At 48.8% G+C, this 25,424-nt stretch overlaps 1 protein-coding gene and 1 long non-coding RNA gene across 5 annotated transcripts; one reads left to right on the top strand and one right to left on the bottom strand.

The window, feature by feature from the left end:
- STRIP1 (striatin interacting protein 1) lies at nt 1-17,509 on the bottom strand. Of its 3 annotated transcripts, none has more exons than XM_077905799.1 (21): nt 17,315-17,509; nt 14,957-15,026; nt 13,923-13,997; nt 13,177-13,311; nt 12,963-13,083; nt 12,624-12,692; nt 11,576-11,682; nt 11,335-11,462; nt 10,033-10,215; nt 9,462-9,679; nt 8,401-8,466; nt 8,214-8,277; nt 7,057-7,128; nt 6,495-6,569; nt 6,173-6,270; nt 4,834-4,960; nt 4,522-4,622; nt 3,515-3,581; nt 2,873-2,977; nt 2,096-2,300; nt 1-958 (listed from the first exon to the last, which is right to left on the bottom strand). In XM_077905799.1, the coding sequence occupies exons 1-21, from the start codon at nt 17,492-17,494 to the stop codon at nt 711-713; spliced, it is 2,514 nt and encodes an 837-aa protein (XP_077761925.1). In that variant the 5' UTR covers nt 17,495-17,509; the 3' UTR covers nt 1-710. The 3 variants fall into 3 exon arrangements, with proteins under 3 accessions (XP_077761925.1, XP_077761926.1, XP_077761927.1); XM_077905800.1 differs by lacking the exon at nt 17,315-17,509 and adding an exon at nt 16,764-16,947; XM_077905801.1 differs by lacking the exon at nt 17,315-17,509 and adding an exon at nt 16,781-16,947.
- LOC144318658 (uncharacterized) lies at nt 17,134-25,006 on the top strand. Of its 2 annotated transcripts, none has more exons than XR_013384716.1 (3): nt 17,134-17,726; nt 22,719-22,840; nt 24,591-25,006. It is a non-coding gene; the product is annotated as an uncharacterized LOC144318658 (long non-coding RNA). The 2 variants fall into 2 exon arrangements; XR_013384715.1 differs by having other exon boundaries at nt 17,137-17,593; nt 24,591-25,005.
- Nucleotides 25,007-25,424: the final 418 nt, after the last annotated feature.

Here is a 25,424-nt window from a genome sequence, read left to right as displayed (position 1 = left end):
TTGGTTCTGCTTCCTTTTAATGTAAACAGAATACACAAACACATTAAAAACCCCAATGTGACACAAGAGAATACACAGAAATTTATATATAGGTATTTACAGACCCTTGCAAACCAAGAGGAAAAATGGCACCCCTGGTTAAGGGAAGCTTCTCTTCCTAAACCCTAAGCCTGTCCAAAATCAAAGCACTGAAACATCTGTAGGAGCCTCTGCAATTGCTTCTGGATGAAACTTAGCAGGAAGCTGGAATGACATGAGAAACCCCTCAAAGCAAAACCAAGATTCTGACTTTCTGGCCCTGGTCTTCCTCCTTGGCAAGCTGACACGCCAAGGATTTGTGTCTTGGGAAGAGTCAGCATGACCCCTGCAATTCAGATGCAATGGCTTCCCAGCCCATCCCAGCTTTTCCCAGCCTTGGGCTGAAAGAAATGAGCTGCAACCAACCGTGTCCAAGAGAAGAAAGTGGGAAGGAGTGGAGGAAAAGAGGATCCCAAGCAGAGAGCAGATGGCTCTCTGGGCAGGATGCTGGCAATCAAAGAGGGGCCAAATCTGGCCTCCCTCACAAACCCAGCTGGACCAAGGGCAGGGCATGGTGGGGCTGTGCTGCCACCTGGAGGGATGTGGGAGCACTGCAGCAATGAACCAGGACAGCCTCTGGGGCACCTCCAGGTCACCCCTTCTTTCCTTCTCAGTACCCTGGCCCAGGAGCCTCACTGCAGCAGCTCCTCCCAGGAAATGGGCTTGGAGAAGACCTCCCTTTCTAACCAGAGGTCATAGTTCATCTGGAAGTCCTCGGGGAGGTCCACCCGCTGGCCCAGGACACTCTGCAGGCAGTTGTCCACAGGTAGGAAGTCCGGGTTGCTATGGGCCCGGTCATACCGCCGGGCGTTGAAGCGTTCAATATTGGCACGGAGGGCACATTCCTCTGCTTGGAAGTCCCAAGGCCGGGCATCAAGATCTGGGACAAAGCAGGAAGACATATTTAGGAGCCAAGTCCTCATGGTAGCTCCCCCTGGTTTCCCTGAAGTCGGGAACAGGCTGACCCTGGCTTGTAATGCTGTCAACCGGGAGACCTCCGATCCCCATCCTCAGAAAGACTGACAGGACTTTTTACTTAGATACAAAGGGAAATCAGGTAAAAAGAGAGAGGCCAGATCTACAGAGAAAAAGGCCCAACTGCAGTTTGGGGGACCCGGCCAGGGAGAGCCAAAGGAACACCAGCTTCTCTGAAAGTCACGCTCTCCCCGGCTCTCTGGGATGGATGGCAGGAAGCTGCGGATCCCCTCACTGGCTCCTTCTCTTAGTTCCCTGACCAGGAACCGGGGACCACTCTGTCTCCTCACAAATTCACAGAGCACTGGGGTACAGATGCGGTCACTCGGCCATGGGGTGGTGGGCGAGGCACTGCCACCGGTGTGGCAACACGCTCAGGAAAGCCCGGGGAAGTCCGCTCTGCCTGAGGCCGAAGCAGCCTACCAGAGGGGAAGAACCTGTGCAGACAGTGAGCAGTGCAGGTACGAGGGAGGCTCCTGCCAGGAGCAAGGAAAGTGGGGACAACGTGGCTACTGGGCCAAGATCCCTGGGGGTGACAGAGGCTGGGCTCTAGCTGGGTGAAGAGAAGCTGGATCAGATTACGGAGGAGGGAAGGGAGGCTGGCGAGCCTTATATGCCTTGTGTTAAGAGTGTGGCTCAAATTCTATGAGAAACCTGAAGCTCATGAAAGATTTTACTCCGGGAGTTAGGATCACAGGATCTGCTTTTTAAAAAGATCACTCAGACACAGTTTGAGGCACTGACAGAGGGGAAGAAGAGCAGGGCCAGGAGGTTGTTTGAGGTCTGTGAGAATTTCGGTGGTTAGAACCAAGGCAGTGGCAGTGGGGAGAGGAAAGCCAGGAAAGGATCTCATGGCAGTTTCTGGAAAAGGAACTATGTCAGGGGGACAGAGGAAAGGGGGAGGGTCACATGCACCAATCCCAGGCAGCTTCTCAAGGTCCTTCCTGGAGCTCCTATCCTGATGCTAGAGAAGCAGGAACTGGACTCTGCGGGTTCATCAGAGGGAAAAGCCTCCCCCCTCAGCTTCGCGCCACAGCCTTACCGTTGCCGTATGCCCAGTCATCGTTCAGCCGATGCCGCACCTTCTGGTAGATGGCAGACATGGTCTTCATGTTGCTCTTCCGCCACTGCCGTCCCAGGTACTTGGTCTGCACCTTAAGCAGCTTCAGCACGTAGAGCTGCATCATGGCCTGCTTCACCTTCAGGGCCCGCTTCAGGATGGGGGCCGACTTGAACACCACCAGCATCTGGGAAGGGCCACGAGAGGACCGGGTTGAGGGCATGGATCAACACCTGCACCACCACCTTACTGCTTACCTTCTGGGGTTGCAGGCAGGGGACCCTACCATCACAGTTTCCCCTGGGAGGACATGGACCCCCACTGCTAACATCATGGGTCATCATAAAATCATGATGGAAGAAAAGCTGTGAGCTCTCTCACCTCCAACATTCCTATGCACCAAGATGTAGAATCTCCGAGAATTCACGGACCTCCCCACCCCAAAGGCATCCTCAGGCTCAGGGTTACTGGAGGCTCCCAGAAGCCTGGTTGTGTTACCACTGGAGACTAAGAGGACACAGAAAAATCCCTTCTCTAAGTGTTCATTGCTTTAGGGTACAACTAAGCTTCTAGCTTCCAGTTCAACTCAGCAAGGCACCAAGGATGAGCTGTTAAAATGCAAGGATGTGGCTACCAGCGAGTGCAGCAAGAGGGGTGTCAGGGCAGCAGCAAGGCTGCATGGGGATGCCCTGGGAGGGGACAGCATGGGGTGTAGCCCTCTGCCTCGAGTCCCAAGTTCTGTCCCAAGCACTGGCTCACCATGGTCCTCGAATGCTTCCATTTTGTCAGCTTGTTCAAGATCCGAAGCAGATTGATACAAGAAAAGAGGTTCCTCCAGCAAAACTGGTTATTGTCACCCGCCTCCTACAGGGAGAGTCCAGGAACAATTGTAACCCTCATAGCTGCAGGATGCTCAGCACTGTCCAAGGCCCTCACACCTCCCTGGAACTGTACCGGCAACCCTCTCCTCAAGCCAGGAGGACTTCTGTCCCAGAGCTTGGCAGGGGTAGGGGACCTCCCTAGAATTTTTCTGTAGGAAACATGGAGCATGATTTTGGGGACTATACCCTCAGCCCCCATACCTGGGGCACTTGTACCCAGGCTCCCTCAGAGCTGTGCCCCACAGAGACACGACTGTGTGAGAGGCACCACTCAACCAAGTGAACTCTGGGTCAGTGGCCCCTGAAGACCATGCTCCTGACAAATTACTCCTTATATCCAAATCCTTCCACTATGTAAGGTCCTTCCCTCCAGCCCTTCTATGCAATTTTGGTGCTTTAAAAGCCAGTGCTCAACAATGACCTCATCTGTGAACACCTTTATCCCTCTGTCAGGGGACGCAGGCCCTCTACCATCACCCCTCAAGTCAAAGAATGGCTGGGGAAGCACAGAGCCACTCACCAGACTCTCAGCGGTCAGCTCTGGTAGCTCATGCACCACGCAGTGAGGGTAATCCAGGACAGAAATGCTGCAGAGAGCAAGAGAAGGCGAGTGCCCACCGTGAGCAAAGGCTAGGGGCTGGTGAAGCAACTGTGACAGGGCTGGCTCCTGGCCTTCCTCCCTCACTTGGTGGCAGTGGAAGCAGTACTTTGCCCTGCCTGCACTCCCCTCATTTTCCAAGCTGGAGGATCAAATAGGAGGATCAAATCCCTGCTACCAGGGCAGCCCAGGTGGCTCAACGGTTTAACGCCACCTTCAGCCCAGGGCATGATCCTAGAGACCCAGGATCGAGTCCCACGTCGGGCTCCCTGCATGGAGCCTGCTTCTCCCTCAGCCTGTGTCTCTGCCCCCCTCTCTCTCTGTGTCTCTCATGAATAAATGAATAAAATCTTAAAAAAAAAAAAAAATCCCTGCTACCAGAGAACTTATAGGGTCTCTCATGGCCAAAGACCAGGTAGCCATCTTGTAAGGTCCAGAGGCCCTCCTCTCCTACAGCAGCAAATCTGCAGAAATGGGGAAGATTTCTCAAGGCAGTTAATGCATGCCAAGCCCCTACTGGAGACAGCACCTGGCCAACCGCCCTCACCCTGTGCTGCGCCATCAGCTACAGCCGGCAGCAGGTGGGGGAGGGGGCAGACAAGGGCTCACGGTGCACGTGGCAGAGCTCCTCAGAGAGCAGGAGGCCCAGCCAGTCTCCTCAAAGAAACACCAAACAGTTGAGGACAGTACTGGAACCCAGGGTGAGAACCCTCCCACCCAGGTGGACTGTGCCACCTGTCACTGGAGTGGCTAGACTCAGACTTGACACAGTGGCACTCTCCACAGCAGGGGTCGGTCCCTGCGGTCCCTGTGCTGAGGCCCGGGAGAGTGCTGGCTTGCAGGGGCTGAGTGGGCTCAGCAGAGGAGGCCGGCCAGGAGCCCTGCCACCTGGCCACACCCACCCCTCCCTGCTCCCTCTCCCGTATCACCTGTTCTTGGCGGTGATGTAGGACATGATGTTTTGATTGAAGAACTTTAGGATCAGAGGGATGCAGTTGGCAAACACCAGGTGCTGGGCCATGTATTCAAACTGAAACCAACAGAAAAAAGTAAGTATGCCCTTTAGGACCTCGCCCTCTTTCCTCCAATGATAAAAGGCCTTGGTTGGAAGACTGTGTCTTAAAACATTCATGCAGAGTTCAAAGAGGTTTGAAGGTCAAGGCCTGAATTTTTCAGGATTGGAGGAGTAGTGCTGCCTGAGGCCCTGGCCCAGGGAACAGGAAGGAAGGCCCTGCAGGTACCTGGTAGACGTGGTTCAACTTAAAATGCTTGAGTAGCAACAGCAGGACAGCAGAAATGGCCTTAACAATGACCTCTTTGTGGCGGTTCACGTCCACCCCCAGCTTCATGCTCTGCAACACTGTGGTGCTGGAAACACAATTCCCAGGGTGAGCCACCAGCAGGTACAGCACAGCCCTTCTAGATGCTCGTGGGAGAGATGGCATTCCTGAGCCTTCCCTGGGCAAAGGCCCCCACCTCACCACCCACCCCTCGTGGGCATCTCAGATATCAGGCCCTGGGCTCCTCCTACCTGCCTCACAAGCAATCCAGCTCAGCACAATTCTTGTGAGGCCCCAAACACATTCTTAGCCTATTTCTCTGATTTCCTCGCAAAATGAACTCCTTTCCAAGTTCTTCCTAAGCTTTTGCTACTGTATGAACTTGGGTCCCTCCCAGTGTATCCTGTGGAATACTAGTACATTGAGGCTTTTCATACTGGGGAGAAAAAAGGGCTTTGGAGTCAGATATACTGAAGAAGCACTAAGTTAAACTGTTTCTTAATTCAGGGCCTTGCACTGTAAATCTCTGTGAAATTTAGTATTTGACTCTGGAACCCTTCTTCCAAGGACCATCATGATGGCCTGGTGTTCTAGGACGCTCCCTTTGGTATTAACCAATCCCTGCCTCCTCCCTCACCTGGCTATCATGGCCAGACTCAAGGGGCTCCAGCCCCCGGGGAGCTGGGTTCAGAGCTGGGTGGTACTGGCAGGCAGGCAAGCAGAAAGTCAGATCAAGGCCCAGGTCCTTCTCAAAGCAGAAAATGATCTCGGTTTGAACTCTCACATCAAAGCGATGAGGTCAGTGCCCCAGGGAAAAAGAACCCCTAAGGATTTCACTATCACCCTGAGATATCCACAAATATCCTGCATGCCAAATCAACAGCAAATAGAAAAGAATCCACACCCAGCTCAAGTTCAGCTGTTGGCCGGTAAAATGTCCAGTAGTCCTGGATGATCACACAGCTTTCGAGGGAGGGTTTGGGAAATGTCAAACACAGCCTGATTCATTTTACAGAGGAGGAAATGACTTTTCCCCAGTTCACTCAATGGTAGAGTCTACACCAGAATCCGGGCCTACCACACAAAGCCACTTCCCCAACCAGTAAAATTAAGTATTTAATCCAATACAGTTTCTTTCTTCTGAGCCAGGAATACCCTAAACTTAACCCACAGAGAAAGTGAGTCAAAGAGAGAAATCAACCTAACAAAGAGTGGGACCTGAGAGGAAAACCTTGCCTTTCCCCTCTACCCTGCAGCCTCTGCCCTGCTCCATTCACCGGTATGCTACTCAGCTACTCACGGCATCTCCTCAGGCAGGACATCGGCTAAGATGTTGATTGAGTCTGTTTTGGCCTTTGAGGTGGGGGCTGCAGCCAGCAAGATCTTCAGCAGTGCGATCTGCCAGAGAAGCAGAAGCAGCCCTAAGCCCTTAGAGGTGGTCCTTCCAGAGGAGCTCAAATGGGCGGTGGGAGGGGCTAAAGGACACTGGCAGAGCGTGCTCTCAAGGCCAGTGTAGTGGGGAGGGCGATCCCGCGGCAGTACCTACGCATGGCCACTAAAGGGGTCCCAGACCCAGAGGACTCCTGAAGAGGTGGCAAGGCCCCAGGAGCAGGGGCACTCACCATGTACTGAGGCAGGCTGGGAAGCAAGCCTTGGTAGAGGGTTTCTGCAGGTACTTGCTCAACTTCCTCTTCTCCCTTTTAACACAATTAGGCACAAATACAAAACCCCAGTCCTGATGGGTCTCCTGAGCCAGCCTGCTAGGCGGCTAGAGGAGAATCTGTAAGTAGTGATATAAATAAAGATGTTGATAACGACAGCAAACATTGAATAATACAACCTGTGAGGCACTTTACCTGTAATAACTCAGTTAATCCTTACTACAACTCTGTGAAGAAGGCTATTATTATTCCCATTCCACAGGTGAGGAAACTAAAGCACGGCGAGATCCAGTAACTTGCCTAAGTGACCACCTACCAAGTCAGGGAGCTGGGAGTCAGAGGCAGGTGATGGGCTCAGAGTCTGTGCTCTTGACCCTCATACTAATAACCCACCACCCCTGCAATGGGAGAGAGACTGGGAGCTTCGAGGGCAGGGCCTGGGGCAGCTCTGTGGTCTGGGCCCAGCCCAGTGCCTGGGAACAGCAGGGGAGTGGGTGGCGACTGGAGAAGGCCTCAGACTCACCCCTGAGAGAGGAGAGCGAAGGTACTCCTCCTCCATCTGCGCCTGGACCTCTGCAATCGATGTGTACTTGTGCTGGAGAGAGAGCGGGGGAAACACCCCTCATTCGCTGGCCAAAGCCGCACACCCTGGCAAAGACCCCATGCGGTTTTCTTCAAACACAATCTTCTCAAAGAGAGCTAACATCACCACAAAAATCCCTAACTCAAATCCTGAAATATTTTTCTAAGTGGACACATATTTCTTAAACCCAGTCTAAAAAGCACACAATAGATTAGGAAAAAACAAAGGAAAGAAGGGACTTCCAGATAACTAAAGAGATACGAGAAAACCACTAAAGGGAGAGTCAATGACTCAGAACCAAGTCCTCAAATAGCCTAATGGCACAGGGCCTGCTTAGCCCATTTGTACAAATCTCAAAAACGTATTTCAAAAACATATCATCAACATTTACACTCTTGACATGTTGTTAGGGGAGATACCTCTTCCCCACTTGATGTTTCCTCCCATGTAGAGGGATACGTGTGTGTAAAAAAAAACTCCTGATCTCCCCTGCCCCTTTCCATACACTCACTCCTCTCCCTTCGCCGACTGGCAAGTATCAGGGAAGGAACAGGATTTTCTGAGCCCAACTTCCTTCTTTGAATTTCTCTTTAGAAAAAAGAAAAGCCTATGTTCTCTTCTGCTCCTCGATCAGGCTTAGCAGGGTTCCAATACCGCCTGGCCGTGGGTAGGTGAGTCCACCAACTCTGGAAGTAAAGCATTAGGGTGCATGTCGCTGCTGTGCCCTTTTGCCTCATTCTCCAGTCGCTCTATCAGCAAGAAAGCTGGTGTTTCAATCTCCATCTATCTACTCCTCTATCTCAATTGCCTTAGAGCTCGGGCTAGGAAAAGGGAGGGCTATTTATCAGGCCCCTTAAAACTCTAATTATCAAGTACTATCTTTAATAAACTCCCAGTTAAGTCTCCAACAAAAAGTCAGCTTAAATAAGTGAAACTTACAAAGAGCTGTTTTAAAGGATATCACCACGGTCCACCCATGACTCCGCCCTAGGTTCCTTTGGGCAGACAATAGTCTTAAAAGGTTTCTCCCAAAAGGCTGCTCTCACTTTACTCACTCGGGACCAAAGTAGGTCAAAAGCTCATTCAATGCCACCTACCTGTTTCAGAGTCTTGATGCTCTCATGGATTGGCCTGGGCAGCCCCACCACTGTGTTGGTGTCACTGGTGAATAAAGAAAGCCCTGTTTTAAGCCCAGACATGAATTCGCCTCGATCCCCAAACACCAAAGGCCAGGAGAGTGAACTCCCAGTACCTTTCTTCAAAAGGAACTCAGATCACACTCACCTGCCTAAAGTGTAACCTATAAACTTGCTACGGCTGGACTCGAGGAACATCTCAATGTCTTTCTCTCTGCCAAAGAGAAAGAACCAGGTTTTTATTAAATGTTATTTCAAGGTGTCATGGTCAATAAAACACAGAATGCCCAAAAATGGTGAAGCCAGAAAAAAAGGTCTCCCACCATTGTTTTTCTTTTTAGGAAAAAAGAAAGAAGGAAGGAAGGAAAGGAGGAAAGGAAGAAAGAACTAAAATCCTTAGACTTTTTTTTTAATGTCCTTTATAACATTGTTGGATCAATAACCTGAAAATATGTTACAGGTAATTAGTTTATCTGTAAAATTAAGGTACTACATCAAACTGAAAAGCACACTTTATTCAGCTAACAAGTTTGTCAAAAGAATTTCTCAAATATTTAAAGTTATTACAATTAGACCTCTCAGCTACTGATATTTTCACATGTGTCCTGGGTCCCTGTCTTAAACAATTGGCATGCACATCTTGCAGTTTTCTGATGACTAGTTTTGTATTGCCATCACAGATCACTGAAAACTGGGGTTTCAGATCAAGAAACTGACTTCTGTATTCTTTTGCACGTCCATCTATTTCTTAAGCTGGTGCCTTTTCAAACAGATACCACCTCCATTTACTTATGCAGGTACCTTCCCACCCACTGATTCATGCACACATATTTCAAACACCTTAAGTATGATCCTAAAACTCTTTTTTAATCTGTTAAAAACCACATACAATCCCAGGGTGAGAGAAGATGAATTCAGTTAAATGTTCTGGTTTTCATTTTTCCCTATTCTCCCTTTATTAGTATGGCTAACCAAGTGCTAACTCATATTACCAACTCAAGAGCCATACATGGGTCTCTCTGTGCAAGGCCAGTGCCCCGAGACCTCTGGGCCAACATGTGGTACTGTATAAGACAGCTTCATCCCAGAGCCACGGTTGGCCTGGCCCTACAGAGGACTTCCCATGGTGACTCAGGCCAGATGCCAGGCCTGGGGGTGGGAGATCTCTGGTTTCAGAAGCCAGGAGTGTGCCAGATGTCTGGGCCTCACCTGACCTTGGGAGCCCATGGAAGCCCCTTTGGGCAGGTGAGCCTGTCAGTCTGTGGGTGCTGCAGTGGGGGAGGCATCACTTCATCCCGTTCAAGGGGGAATGTCTCCCCCTCCAGACTGTTGTCATCATCATTCTCCTCTTCCTCTTCTCGAGAGTCATCAGCCTTGTAGGGATCCCGCTCATTGAAGGCGTCCAAGTTGTCCTGTTTTATCAGCGCCTGAAAACAGAGGGACAAACCAAGCAACCATTAAGGGCAAGGAGGCTAGAGAGGCTCTATCACAGAAGGTAGTAGGCAGAGCCAAGGGCAGTGGAAAAGCCTGAGAGGAAGCCAAAGCTGAGCCAAAACAACAAAGGCCTTCTTGCCCCAGAGCCTCAAAAAAAGCCATGTGTGAGTACCTATAATAAACTGGGCCCTGGGCTAGCGACACAGAATCCCTGGCCCAGAGGCCTTCATTTGGACTAGCTGGTCAGAGATGATTTCTAACAGCCCTTTTCACACAGGGATCATGCTGCTACATGTCATGCACCTTGAGACCCTCAGGAGTCACAGGGGACATCGATTACCCTCACCTTGTGCTCCCGACGGCCCCGCTTTTGCTGCTGCTCAATCAAGTCTGAGGCAGACGCCGGCGGAGAGGCAGCCCTCATGTTACGGATCACCTTGATGCTGTCCTCAGGCAACGGAGGGAGGCCCAGGATGGTCCGCTTCTCAGCCTTCATGCTCTGCAGCTCCTCAAAGCCACCCAGTGTGCACTGCATCGTGGACAAGGGGCAGGGCTGGGCTGAATGCATCCATGAGTGGGTCCCTGGGCCCTGTGTTAGGCTCAAAAGCACATGTGATACCACGACCCACATCAATCTCTGAATAAGGAACTCACACGAGAATTCAGCAATGCCAAGGTGGGAGCAGAGAAAACGGACCAAGGGAAGGAGACATGGAGGCTAACTGAGCTAGTGGACATGCTTAGCTCCATATGTACGATATACTCTACATGTCAAAAAGGCAGACTGCAAAGCCTACCCTATCGGGTTCGTAGAAAAGTCCGTGAAACTCACATACTTCAAAAACTGTACATGCCGGTCTTTCAAAATCAAATTGGGGATACAGTTAGATACTACAAAAAAAAAGGAAAAAAAAAAAAAAAAAGCTTCCTCTCATCATGCCCCTAGAAGCCAAAACCCCAGTGGAATTCAGCTTTTGCCTCTGGCTTCAGTGAGGCTTTGTGAGGAACCAAAGGGAACCAAAACAAAAGGTGCACATCACTCTAAAGATTAAGAGGCCCTTAACTCACTGAGCCTGGCTCTGCAGAGTTTGCCTGCTCTGGAAGGAGGAAGGTGAGCCCCAGGGGGAGGAGGAGTCCCAACTGCAACGCTGCTCTCTGCTGAAATCACTCCTCCAGGTGGGAAGGGCGCTGGGCTTGGCTGCTGACAATGGCCCCAAGCCAAGGGTGCTGGCCAGTCCTTCCCCAGCCAGAAATGGGCTCCATACCACACCCTGAGGAAGATGGCACTAGCACAAGGCTCGCTCTTGCTTCCTTCAAGTGACCTCTGACTGAGGGGACCCGATTACACCAGCTCTAATTCTGCCTCCAATCACTTTATATGCTCCAGGTTCAGAAGCAGCCTGGTTGGAAAGAAGGCATTTTAGGGCTAGAGAAGCAGCTTCCAGGAGTCAGGGAGCCCACAATCTATTCTGACCCAAGGGCCAAGTCCTCTTTGACCATAGTGAGACAAAAGTGTCAAAGCAGTTAGTTATATATTAATTCACATATAGTTTTTCACATAATTCAACATTTAAAAAGATATACAATGAAAAGTCTCCCTCCTGCCCCGATCCCTAGGAGCTGAGTTCCCCTTCAAGGCAATGCTCACCAACACTGTCTTCCAGAGCAGCAAGAGAACTTTCTTCATGGGGAAGTGAGGGGCATGGCCGCTGCAAAATTTGGTCACCATCCCAAACAGCATGATGGCAAATGGTTCATTGTTGTACAGGGGGGAACCTAGAGGGAACACTAAGGGATCAGGCCCACCAGCAGGAACAGGACCCTCCCAAAGGCCAGAAGCCTCTGCTTCCAGGCAGGGCCTCAGCACCCCAGGATCTCTAGGGGCCTACCCAGCTCAGCCCTGAAGGTCTGTCGTATGGTCCTCCACTCAGCCTTATCGCCCTCACATTCCTGGTGAACGGTCTCCACAATCAGGTACATGATGTTGAGCAGGACCCTGGGAACAAGAGCCAGCTCATAATGGTGCAGAATGGGGAAGCAAGGGAGTGTCCCAGCTTCCCCATGGTCTAGCTGACATGAGGAAAGTGCTTGCACAAAGGCTAGCTGGGGGCGAGGGCTGTGACGCAGAGAAAACCAAGAGTCCCACAGAGCACCTCTTGGTGTGCCCTTTCTTGGTCTCTGCTGTTAAGATCCTGACCAGATCTTACTCTGCTTGATATTTCAGCAGCGTCGAGCTAAGTGGATATCAAAGCAGGTGCTTCATCAATGGGTTGCTGAATGGATTAACATGAACAAGAAAGGCTCAAAACATTTCGGGTCCTAAGCTTCCTGGAGCAAGAAAAACTCAGAGGTGGGAGCGAACTGTGGAAGTAGGTGCCGGATCAGACAAAGCAGCACGGGGTCAAAGCTACCGTGATGGAGCAGAAATAGGGAGCCAGCGGGCAGTGCCCAGGGACCCGACCATAGTGGGGAAGACCACCAACACCAGGTCTGAAAACTCCCAAACTCAGAGACAAAGATGCTAAGCCTCACAAAAATGGGAAGGTGATCTCATTGTTCAGCAGTTGCTACCTCCTGTGCAGCCACAAAATATCATCAAGTAGATGGGGGTCGAGCTGCGTACCAGAAGGTGGAGCCCAAGTAGCCACGTCATGCATTTCACCAATCACAAAGTACCACACCACCAAGTTCTCAGCAAAAGTGTGGGCAGGAGGCCATATCTCATTGTGGCTCTAATAAGTGGCTTCACCCTAGGTTTCCTGTGAGGGATACAGCCCAGAGGCCCACCGAGGGAGAACCTTCTGCAGGGCTGACTCAGGACACATGAAGATCAGCATGCTCAGAAGGAGCACACCCACAGCGAGGGCACCCGAAGACACCCTCCTGCTGCCCGCTCTGATCTCATTCTCAGGGACCCAGGCTTGCTGCCTGCCTCACCTCAGGTCTGTGCTGTCAGCCAAGGAGATGGCCGGCTTCCTCACTGCACTGCTGCAGGCGGCACTATTGCTGCAGGAGAGATTTGGGAGTCAAGTCTTCCCCCAGGAAGGAAGAGGAGGAGTTCCCCTGACAAGGGCCACCCAGTGGAGGAATAAAACTATATATGTGCTTTGACTGCACAAGAGGCCACAGCTCAACCTGACTGCTCAGAACAGAGCCTGGACCACGCCCTCAGCCTTACTAGGCCCAGTCACCCTCCTCTGAGACCTGAGTCCTGCCAGCTCTGTCCCCTCGACCCCTGCCTCCCCTTCCCTACTCCAGCTCCTCAGACGGACTCACTCTATTTCCATGTTCAGAAGTTCCACCAAAGCATTGAACGTGCCCACCTCCAGGAGCAGAAAGATGTTGTAGCGCATCCAGGACTGCACCTCTGCCTCCGAGCTACACTCTCCAAAGGTGCCTGCAGACACAGGGCTCATGGAGTCCTTCCCCAGATCTGACTGGGCAACGTCAGTGAAGGTAGTGTCAGGGTATCCGGGGGCCCACTCAGTACCTTGGGCAACGTAGAGAATTGCTCGAGCCACCTTGAGTCTTTTCTCCCTGGCAGTGACTTCCAAGCCATCCAGGAGCCTCATAGCATGGGTACGGTGCTCGTTAGTATCCAGCTCGGTCCATTTCTTATCTGTTACTGCAGGGCAAGAGACCAGTTATACTTGAGCCCAGAAAAATCCTCACAATGGCGGGCAGCCCCAGTGGCGCAGCGGTTTGGCACCGCCTGCAGCCTGGGGTGTGATCCTGGAGACCTGGGATCGAGTCCTGCATCGGGCTCCCTGCATGGAGCCTGCTTCTCCCTCTGCCTCTCTCTGTCTCTATGAATAAATAAATAAAATCTTAAAAAAAAAAAAAAAAAAAGTCCTCACAATGGAATGAACACAATGCTAACTCACCAAATTCAAGACTGCCACAAGACCAGAAAACTCAGTAAGAGAAGTTACTCTCTACATAAGGTGGAAGGTCATGCTGCTGCTCTACAGATTTCCAGACTGAAACACTGATATTTTTTATGTTATTTTTATCACATAAAGCTTCCTCCGCTCCCCATATTCACACTCTGAAAAGCCACCACCAGAGTACCAGCAATCCCCCTCTAAAGCTCACAGGGGGCCTTGAACAATCATGGTTCAGCAGGTCTCTTAGGCCAGTCCAGAATGACTCAAGTCGCTCAGATGACTAAGAGAAACTCTGCAGCTCTCACCACACAGGGACAGAGGAACCAACAAGTGCAGGGAACCAGCTCACCATGGATCCGGAAGTCCTCCTCAAAGCATTTTCGATTCATCAGGAATTCTGGCCCTTCCGTGTAGCTGTAAAGCTCTATTAAGAACAAAGTCTCATTAACTCCACGTCCACCTTCCATAGCAGTTCTCATAGGTAGCAAAGAATATAAGGCATCTGCTTCTAGGCCCCAGTCTCCCTGAATCACAGTGACTCCCAGACTATCCAATGACTAAGGGGGTGTGAGTGCTCTGATGTGCACGATGCAGAGAGTGCTGATTCCCGCTAGCAGCCGATAATCAGAATGCCACATAAATCCAGGCCTTTCCAGTCCTGTGCACATCAATCCCACCATGCCATGACAAGGCTGACTGCCACCATGGATAAGTGTCTCTCAGGTGGCCCTGACCTCCTAAATAGGACCTGTACTATGGAGGCCTGAGAAGCAGCTCAGGCTAGCTTCACATTACATGTGAGTAGCAGTGGCAGTAACAGATGTGCACAGATGCAGGCACATTTGTTGGCAAGCCTCATGAGTGACCTACTGCTCTAGGAAAGACCACTGCTGGGCACAGAGTGCATGGCCAAGGAGCATCACTGTCTGCGACTAGGCCACAGCCAAAAGAGCTGACCACACAGAAGAGGTGCTTCACCAAAGTAAAGGAAAAGCCAAAGTTATAAGATACACAAAGCCTGAATCCCATAATTAACATGTTTACATATATATGTGTGTGTGTGTATATATATATGTATGTACATGTATGTAAACATGTTCATTATAAATATATATATGTGTATATATGTATATATATATAAATCATAATTAACCAGGTGAAAAAATGAACTCCAAAATGACATTCACTTTTTTCTTTTTTTTAAAGCTGTTCATTGCTTTAATTTTGACATCTAGAAGAATTAGTCTCTACTAAAAAGTCATAGGCCATAACCTAGAGAATACCTTTTTATATTGTAAAGCACTTGTGACATTCACTCTCAATTTTATTGAAGACCAATACAGAAAAAAGCACCCCCAAATAATATGGAGGTCTGTGTTTTACCTGAGAGCTCTGCAGCCCACTTGTCTGTGTCAGCATATTCAAACTCGAGATCTGGCGACTCAGAATAGCCCTGTTGAGAAAAGGACAAAGAGTAATGCAAGAGACCGTCCTGTTTTCCAAAGGAGGAAATACATATGCATTGAGACACTGTTGTGTTATAAGACACCACTGCCTCCACTTTTCTTAGGTATTAACACATTTATCTCCAGGGCTAGCTCAGGTCTTCCTATTAAGCCCTTGCAAGAACACCTTCCACTTTTCCTTAGTAGCACAATTTATATATATATATATTTTTTAAGATTTTATTTATTTATTCATGAGAGACAGAGAGACAGAGGCAGAGACACAGGCAGAGGGAGAAACAGGCTCCATGCAGGGAGCCCGATGTGGGATACGATCCTGGGACTCCAGGATCAGGACCTGAGCCAAAGGCAGACGCTCAACCGCTGAGCCACCCAGGCGTCCCTCAACTTATAATTATATACCAGCATGTGTGTTTATTTCATGTATGCCTCTCCATGAGACTCCAAGTTCCTTGAGAGAGAGAACTTGTCCACTCTGCTCACCTGTGACTTCACAATGCCCAGCACGCTACCTGGCTTGAATGAGCGAATATAAATGAAGAGTTTATAGTCAAATAAATTCTTGTTAGATAAATGAACACAAATGAACACAAATGAACACAAAGCCTCTATGTATTCTGTGCAGTGAATGACCCATTCCACATGGTGCTAAGATTCTGGAAGCCTCACTTCTTTCTGGCTAGTGGTAAGCCATCAACAATTCAGGGCAAAATGAGTATTGACAGTCCGCTTTCCTGCCCTTCTCTCAAATTTCCGTGAGAACTGACGGGCAGAATGGTGTCCCTCCAACAGACAGGAGAGAAAGTGACAAAGAGAATCTGTTCACTGCTGGGGATAGGTGATCACGGAGACCACACCATCTTGAAAACCTTGTGCTGGGAAGAGAGAAGGGACGAAATAGGTAAAGGCCTCAGGCCTAATTACAAGCTACTTTGTAAGACAAAGAGCACTCACAAAACAATATAGCAAACCCACAGAGATGGAAAAACAAAGAACTTTACTCGGTCAAAGGCAATAATGCATACTTTCTCTAGTTACTGAGCTTCAGTTCATTTATGGAAAGGGGATGATAAAAATCCATCTTGAAGGTTTTGTGTTTGTTTTTTTAAGTATTTATTTATTTATTTATTTAAGAGAGCCCATGAATAGGTGGCAAGGAGAGGGAGCACACTCCTCACTGAGCAGGGGGCCTAACCCAGGGCCCGATCCCAGCATCCAGGGATCATGACCTGAGCTGAAGGTGGACACTTAACTGACTGAGTCACCCAGGCGCCCCTATCTTGAAGGATTTAAGGACTAATCAAAATTATGTAGCACACAGTAGGCTCTCCCCAAGACCGCCTCGCTGTCCTCCAGGCACTGCTCAAGCTCCCAGCCGGTGGATTCCAGCTATGCCCCAAAGAGCGGAGTGCAGCTCTGGCATCTCCAATAAAATAACTGAAGCAGGTCTCTCAGCTTAAATGTGTTCATTGGCTGCCTTCCCTGCGATGAGTCTATATGGAAATTAAAGGGTAGAAAAGAGAAATTTACATGCATCAGAGGGTCATGATCATTGCCTTGATCACTGAAGGCTACTCAGGAAAATCTAAAACTATTCTTAAGCTCTAAGTCCTCTCCTGATGAAGGCAGGTTCACTCCCACGCCTTTCATACTTCACCATGCAAAGGCTCCTAAAAAACCAGTTTCACTGCTTTTTCAAATAATTCACTTCAAGCTCAGAGTACCTCTATTTTGGACTTGCCAAATTTTGACACGTTTTCCCAGGGGCGTGCACTGCCACCAGGACACCAAAGCCTGAGAGGACCGGATTTCCCGGCTGTGAGGCCGGCCGCGGCGCGGGCACTAGCGGGGGTCCCCTCCGAGCGACCTCCGAGCGACCTTCGGCGGGGGCGGCCGCGGGTCACAGCCCGGGGCCCCGGCGCTCCCTTCCTGAGGTCTCCGCGGGGAGGCCGGGAGTCCCGGGGCGCCGAGCCCGCTCCTCCGCCGGCCGTTGCGGGGCCGGGGGGGGGGGGGGGGGGCGGCGTCCCGGAGGCGGGGCCGGGGAGGCCGCGGAGGAGCACCGGCTCCGGGCCCGGCCGGGGGCGCCGGCTTCGCGCCCCGCTCCTTTCGCTGTGAAGTGCCACCCACCCGCGGGCCCGCCCGGGCTCCGGGAAGCCCACGGGGAGCCCACGGGGAGCCCACGGGAACCCACGGGAAGCCCACGGGAGCCCACGACCAGCCCGAAAGCCGCCCCCCCGCGCCCGCGGGCGCTACACCGGCCCCCCAAGCGCCTGACCTCCGAGTCTTTGCGCTGGTTGCGGTTGAACTCCCGGGCTTTGCCCCCGGGCAGGAGGCCCCCGCCGGCCCGCGGGGCCCCGGGGGGAGGCTGCGCGGCTGCGGGGGGCGGCGGTGGCGGCGGCTGGGGCTGCTTGTTGTTCATGATCAGCGGGACGGGGACGCCGGCTGCCGGCTCCATCTTGGCGGCTCCACACCCCCGGCTCAATTCTCGGACTCTAGTCTTCATGTAACTCTCGCGTGATTTCCTCCAGGAACGCCCCCCTCGTCGCCATATTAGGTGTGTCGGCAAGTGCCGGAAGCCATCTTGGCTGCTCAACACCTCGCGAGATCATCTCTTCCCGGGCTCTTAGCTTTCTCTGTCCGGTTGGTTCTCACCCCTTTTTCGTCCTTGTGTGGGTGCAGTTTTACCTGTGAGTAGTCCCATAGCTCAAGTCCTTGACTTGCCCCCACTTTGCCTTAATATAGCTTTGCACTTGTCACTGTGATAGCCCTTTGCAAAGCTTAGGCGACCGAACAGTGAACAAAACGGGCAGGATCCCCAGTCTTCAGGGAGTGGACACTCACCTGGGGGTCATGGGCGAAACAAGTGGCTAAAGCAATTAGAGTTGTGACTAGCATGCATTCATCACTCATTCAACACTTTTTTTTAAAAAAGATTTTATTTATTTATAAGAGACACAGAGAGAGGCAGAGACAGGCAGAGGGAGAAGCAGGCTCCATGCAGGAGCCCAACGTGGGACTCGATCCCGGGTCTCCAGGATCACGCCCTGGGCCAAAAGTGGCGCTAAACTGCTGAGCCCCCCGCGTGCCCCTACCGTGCAAAGAGGCATGGAGGCATCGTAAGCAGAGGGTCCTGGGGTCGCTGTGGCAGTGGAGTGAGCCAGGGGATGAACAGGAGGAGATGAGGGCCAGATAAATGCAGAGCCGTGAAGGGGATGAAATTTTTTTTTTTCTATTTTCTATTCTAAGTAAAATGGAAAACAATCAGAGGGTGTTAACCAGGGAGCTGTTGTGGTCTGAAGTTTACAAGACCAATCTGGCTGCTTTTGGAAAAGGAATTAGAGACTTGAGAGTGAATGAGGGTAGGCAGGTTAGGAACTTTGTAGATGAAAATGATGGTGCTTGCACCAAAGTGGAGTTAACAATATTTCTATGTTGTGTGGGTAGATGTGACAGGATTTAGTAAAAGGTTAGAATCCTATCAGCAGGTTAGAGTGGAGTAAAGAATGAGTCCTAGATTTTTGGCTTAAGCAACTAGGTGAATGGTTGTATTGCTGATTACATTAGGGAGGTCTGGGAGAAAGAAAAACAGGTTTAGGAAGATCAAGATTTCTCTTTGGGGCATGTCAAGCTAGAGATGCCCATTAAACATCTTAGAGGTAATGTGATAATTACCTGTTACTATGCTGTGAAGGCATTAAAGGCATTTTCTCCGTCCTTGTCCCTCCAGAACTCCATCTTGGCTACTCCAGCTCAATTCCCAGAAAGTTCCCCGTGATGCAACTTTCTCGAAATTTCCACCATCCAACTAGTAGTTGCTTTAAAAATCTTTGTTGTAAACTGATGAATAAACTTAAAGCCACTATGTTGCTTCTTCCTCCTACTGATCTTCCCATCCTTTGCCCATTTCCTTTTATGTCTAATAATACACTTTATAAATTAGCATTTCATCCAAGCTGGGCTGGGCCAAGGTGATAGGAAAAACTAGGAATTTGCAGGAAAAGGACTAATACGGCTAACCTTTTTGGATAAAATTAGCAAGTCCCACAAAACCCAATACATAACTGCTCTCTAGTTTTAGTCACCAGTTTGGCCAAGTTCTAAGACTGACTTATACCACAAGTTCTATCACCTAGGGGGAAGAATAGACCTTGAAACACCCTATACTGTTTCATCTCCGTTCAGAGTTGGGAAAGTTTAAGGTATTAGTTTAATAATTCCACTTCTATTAAAAGAGTCTAAAGAAACAAAGATTTAGATGAAGATATATATGTGATGATGTTCCAGCCATTGGTGTTTTCAGTTGTATAAAGTTGGGACCAACCCAATTTGAGAAATAGCCAATAAAAAAAATGACTAACTAAATAATGGGGCTTTGATAAAATTGAATATATAGAAGATATGAATATTCATGTTTAATATTAAGAAGAATTTTCAGTGACACGTAGGAAAATAGTTATGACTTTCTTCTTTCCTCATCTGTAAACTGATGATAATCCCATGTTTTATGAAGGCTATGGATCAAATTATGTGAAATCATTTTGAAAACTATAAAGTGTTTTTTTAAAAAGGGGAATTATTATTATTACCAAGAGGTGAACCCTACAGTGAGAAGGCCCTTCCTTTGCCACAGTAGTCATGGGGCTGCGCCCAAGAACATGGTAGTGGTTCCAGGTAGGCTCTGTAGATGGAAGTTGGCCCGTGCTGTGTACCTCTAGGGTGTCATCTACCATCCATACCTAACTGCATATTTCTGGAAATTTCCATCTTAGCCCTAGTCAGATTATTACTAGTCACTGATATGCTCAATATTCAAGTCATGACTTGTGGAGCACATACAGACCAAGTCTTACCCTCTAGTTGCAGTGCTATGTGGCATTTTCTCTATTAATGGCTATGAGAAGAAGAAAAGGTCCGGGTGGCTCAGCGGTTTAGCGCCTGCCTTTGGCCCGGGGCGCGATCCTGGAGTCCCGGGATCGAGTCCCACATCAGGCTCCCGGCATGGAACCTGCTTCTCCCTCCTCCTGTGTCTCTGCCTCTCTCTCTGTCTATGATAAATAAATAAATAAATCTTTAAAAAAGAAAAAAGAAAAGAAAAGGTTGATAATGTGGTAGTCAGTTAATAAGGCAAATAACATTAATCCTGTCTTCTAAAGGAATCAACCAGCTTAATTCTGTCCCAGGACATATTTAATTTATAACTTCCTACCCTTCTTACATGCTTTATGGCTCAGTCAAAGGAGGATCCAAACATACATCCGATGGCTGGTTTGACATCTCACTTGGATGTCTAATAGGCATTTCAAACTTAGCATGCTACAAACAACTCTGAGTTCTCCATTTCCCCAAACCTGCTCTTCCCTTGTTTTTCCTTCTCGGAATAGATGATGTTCCCAATGGCCCACTTTTCTCAAGCCAAAACCTAGGACACGTCCTTGACTCCTCTCTGCTTCACCCCTTACATATATCCACCAGTGACTCTCCCCTAAAACCCATCCCAGAGCTTCCGTTTCATGCACATCACCCCTGTAGTCGTCCCCACTTCTCTCCCTCTGTTTGCCTGACTCTCCCTGCAGCCAATTTGGGCTTTGAGAACCCCAAAGCAACTCGTGTAATTTACTTGCTTTCAATCTGCCATGGCTTCCCACCCTACTTAGATTTAAATCCTAGCTCTTTACCCTAACACCCAAGGCCCACGTGGGCCCAGCAAGGCCCTGCTTGCTTCTCTGACCTCATCTCCTAACTCTCTCCTCCTTTGACTTCACGGCCCCCCACTCTGTCTCTCTAGCATGCCAAGGTTGCAGCCGTGGCAAGACCTGTGCACTAGCTGGTTTATTGAGGTGAAAGGAGGCAGGGAGCTTGGAGTGTTCTTTTATAGATAACAGTAATAATAATAACAGCAAATATGTGTATGTGCTTCCTGTATGGCAGACACTGTTGCTAAGGACCTAAACTCATTTAATCCTCCCAACAACACTCTGGGATGGACACTTTGCAGATGAAGAAACCAGGATATAGAGAGGTAAAGTATTTGCTCAAGGTCACAGAGTGTCTTAGGCCAGGTTCCCTGAAAAGAGGCTCTGAAGCAGAGGTTCACATTTAGGAGGTATGTTGGAGACTGACCCTGTAGCACCTACAGTAAGAGCACCAGGACTCGGGGGAGGGAGAAGTTGGATTGTGACGCAGTGCAGCAGAGATCTCAGTGGACCCTTCATGGCTTTGGAGAGCTGAGATGACCCTTTAGAATCATCCCACATTGGAGGCCAAGGCCTTTCTGTTTCTGCATGGACACATCCTTGGGATGCTTAGGGAAGGGGTGTATCTTTGGGCAAGGTAGCTCTCTTTACCAAAGGCAGTAACTGGAGAAGCACCTCTGGTAACTTCAGCTGCTAGCAGCCAACACTGTGGGCAATAGAATTGTGAGAACCCCAGCCCTGGAAGGAGAGTTTGAACAGTGCATCACGCTGTCCAGGACACACCGCATATTAGTTTCTAGTTTTGTGTAGCAGGTTACCCCAACATCTAAGGATCAAAACAACACACATTTATTATCTCATAGTTTCTATGGGATGAAAATCTGAGGATGGCTTTGCTGAGAGCCTCTAGCTCAAGGATGTTAAAGAACAAATTATTCTGATACTTGTTAATGTGGTAAGGAAGACTTTAGTCAGGACTCTTGAAATAGGTGGTGTCCAGGTTATCAAAAGTTGAGAAAGGTTGCGCTCAACCCAAATTCAGCAAAGACAGATGGGGACTTGTAGCCAGCGAGTGTAATAAGGGGGTCAGTGGATGAAAAAAAAGTTACTAGGAGGCGGTATCTAGGGTAGGGTAATTCTTGCTAAACTGACACAAAATTCTTGCTGAAGCCAGGCCAAGGTGATCAGATACCAAGGGTAGAGAATGAAGAATATGATTAGATATCAAGGGTGAGGAGATTCTTACTGAACTGACTTAACAGAACTCTTGTTACACTTGGGCTCTGCAAGCCTGACAAGGCCAAGGTGAAGGGGGCAAGGTCAAGGCCTCATCAAGAAAAGGGCTCGGAGGAGCCTGATTGAAGTTTGGACAAGCAGAGCCTCTTGCCAAGGTCTCTCATGAGGCTGCAAACTGTTAACTGGGGCTGTAGTCTTATATGACAGCTTGACCCGGGGAGGTGGGAGGTGATGGGACATACTCAAGTGATATGTCAGTGTTAGGGGTTGCAGGAGGAGGGTTCGAGGAAGATGGTGGAGTAGGAAGCCCCAGGAAATCGGTCTCCTCATCTAGAGGACACAGTGCACTGGCAGAGGCTGTCTGATGTAACTGTTCTGGAACTCAGAAGTTTGCTGAAGGCTTTACACCTCCCAGGGGGAAGACCTGGAGAGTAAACTACCTTAACTTTGATCAATTTCAGCTTTTAGCACAGTAGCAATTATCTCTCTCCAATGGCTTAAAACTGTAGGTTTTGTTTTCTCTGAGACTGATGCATTTAAAGAAAAAGATTGTTAGTGTGAAAACTAGTATTACTGTGTCTTTGGTTTGTGACTCCTCACTCTGTTCTCTCCATAATTTGAAAGAATAAAGAATTTATTTTATTTATTTTATTTTTTATTTTATTTTATTTTTTAAGAATAAAGAATTTAAAGAATTATTACTTTGTTTTTGGGCACACAATGTACAAAGATGACTTTTTTTTTTTTAAGATTTTTTATTCATTTGAGAGACAGAGCACGAGTGAGAGCAGGAGCAGAGGAAGAGAGGCAGAGAGAGAGGGAGAAGCTGACTCCCCCAGGAAGCCAGAAGTTTAGCCAACTGAGCCTCCCAGGTACCTCTAAAGATGATATTTTGTAACATCAGAAACCAAAAGGGTAATGACAAGTGCTGTAAAGGAGCAGAGTTTTTGTATGTTATTGAAGGTATAAGTTCAAATTGGAGCATTATAAATTTAGAATCTTAAATGTAATCCCATGGTAACCACAAAGAAAATAGCTATATGATATACACAAAAGGAAATGAGAAAGGAATTTAAATAATTCACTACAAAAAAATCAACTAAACGCAAAAGAAGACAGTAATACAGGAAATGAGAGACAAAAAGAGCTGTAGGGCATATAGAATACACATTGCACAATGACAGAAGTCTCTCTTTATAAGTAATTAAGTGCAAGTAGTGTAAATAGATATAAAATAGTATAAATAGACTTAATGCCCCGATCAAAAGACAGAGATGGGCAGAATGGACAAAAACAGGACCTAACTATATGCTGTCTATTAAGAAATGCACTTGAGATCCCAAGGCACGATCAAGTTGAAAGGAGAGGATGGAAAAAGATATTCCATGCAAATAGGCACCAAAGAGAAAGGGTGGGGATGGCTATATTAATATCAGACAAAATAGATTCTATCTATCTATCTATCTATCTATCTATCTATCTATCATCTATCTTTCTATATTTATTTATTTGAGAGAGAGCATACATGCATGTATGTGTGAGCATGGGGGGAGGGGCAGAGGGAGAGGCAGAGAGAATCTCAAGCAGACTCCATGCTGAGTGCAGAACCCAATATAGGGCTCCATCTCATGACCCTGGGATCATGACCAAGGTCATGGGCTGAGCTGAAACCAAGAGTCGGTTGCTTAACCCACTGCACCACTCAGACACCTTAGAATCAATTTTTAATCAGAAAAGTTTAGAAGAGGGGCACCTGGCTGGCTCAGTGGTTGAGCGTCTGCCTTCGGCTCAGGGCGTGATCCTGGGGTCCTGGGAATGAGTCCCACATCAGGCTTCCTGGGAGCCTGCTTCTCCCTCGGCCTCTGCCTCTGCCTCTCTCTGTCTTTAATGAATAAATAAGTAAAATCTTAAATAAAAAAAAAGGTTTAGAAGAGACAAAGAAGGATATTACATATTTTTTGTAAAGATTTTATTTATTTCAGAGAGAGAGAGAAAGGGGAGAGGGCTAGAGGGAGAGGGAGAGAGAATCTCAAGCTGACTCTGCTATGCAGGGAGTCTGGGGTGGGGCTCTATCTCACAATGCTGAGATCAGGGCCTGAGACTACCACCCGAGCCAAAACCAAGAGTCAGATGCCCAACTGACTGAGCCACCCAGGCTCTCCAAAAGAGGACATGATGTATTAATAAAAGGTTCAACACAGCACAAAGCTATAATAATCATAAGCATTTATGCATCTAATGAAGATCGTCAAAATAAATGAAGCAAAAACTGATAGACTTAAAGGAGAAATGGATAGTTCTACAATATTGGTTGGAGACTTCAATACCCCACTCACGATAATGGATAGAACCACCAAACAGAAGATAAGCAAGGGATCAGAGGACTGAAACAACGCAGTAAACCAGCCAGCTCTAACAGACACACAGAACCCTCTCTCCAACAACAAAAAGCATAAACATTAGTAAGTTCCCAGCATAGACAGGAAAAAGCCACAGGTGGTGGCTTATTCCCCATCATATGTGTGACAGAGAAAAACAGTTCCCTTCTTCCTGTTTTACCATGAGATTTGAGATAAAGCCATGTTTACTTGAAATTCACACAGCTATCCCCTCTGTCGACAGATTTGCCTGAAAGCAAGCTGTAAGAGCTAGCGCAGCCCGGAGAAGGCTAGGCTCCATGGACCTTCAGTAGAGCAGTGTGCTCATATTAATCTACTTCAAGCTCCTAGTTGCACTTTCCCTGGCGAGAAAACACTGCTAAGTGGCCCTTCGGAAGTAATTTGCCCACAAAAAAGGCAAGAGAATTGTTGAAGAGAATGCACCTTGTGTTTGGCATTTGTGCATGGAAATAGTGGTGTCAGAAATGAACATATGGGGGATCCCTGGGTGGCGCAGCGGTTTGGCGCCTGCCTTTGGCCCAGGGCGCGATCCCGGAGACCCGGATCAAGTCCCACATCGGGCTCCCGGTGCATGGAGCCTGCTTCTCCCTCTGCCTGTGTCTCTGCCTCTCTCTCTCTCTCTGTGACTATCATAAATAAATTAAAAAAAAAAAAAAAGAAATGAACATATGTGTGAACTTTTGTGATTTAACAACCCAGTCCAGAGCACAAGGACCCAATGGGACATCAGGGAATCTTTGGGGCCCCAAGAGTGGGCAACTTTGAGCCAGTTTGGCGCTGGCTTTGGGAAGCAGAGTCCTGTGCACCAGGAGGCAGCAGGGTCCCAAGGTTGCCAGGGCTTGCTATTCAGGGAGCATTAGCATGTCATGGCATCTGCAGTGTGGGTCTTCACGCCATTGCTGTTTCTTCTGCTGAAAGGGTCTTTGCTAAGAAACGAGAACCATAGGGAAACCACCTGAAAGTGCCCTTGGGGAGCTTCGCTGTGACTCAGAAGAAAGCCTACAGGGAGCCAGAAAGACTGGAGGTCAAATCCTAGCTCTACCTATCAACTGCGCTG

The sequence above is a fragment of the Canis aureus genome, chromosome 8, assembly GCF_053574225.1.
Source record: "Canis aureus isolate CA01 chromosome 8, VMU_Caureus_v.1.0, whole genome shotgun sequence".
Lineage (NCBI taxonomy): Eukaryota > Metazoa > Chordata > Mammalia > Carnivora > Canidae > Canis > Canis aureus.
Note: the sequence above shows the minus strand (reverse complement) of the source record. Positions and strands in the feature narration are given on the sequence as shown.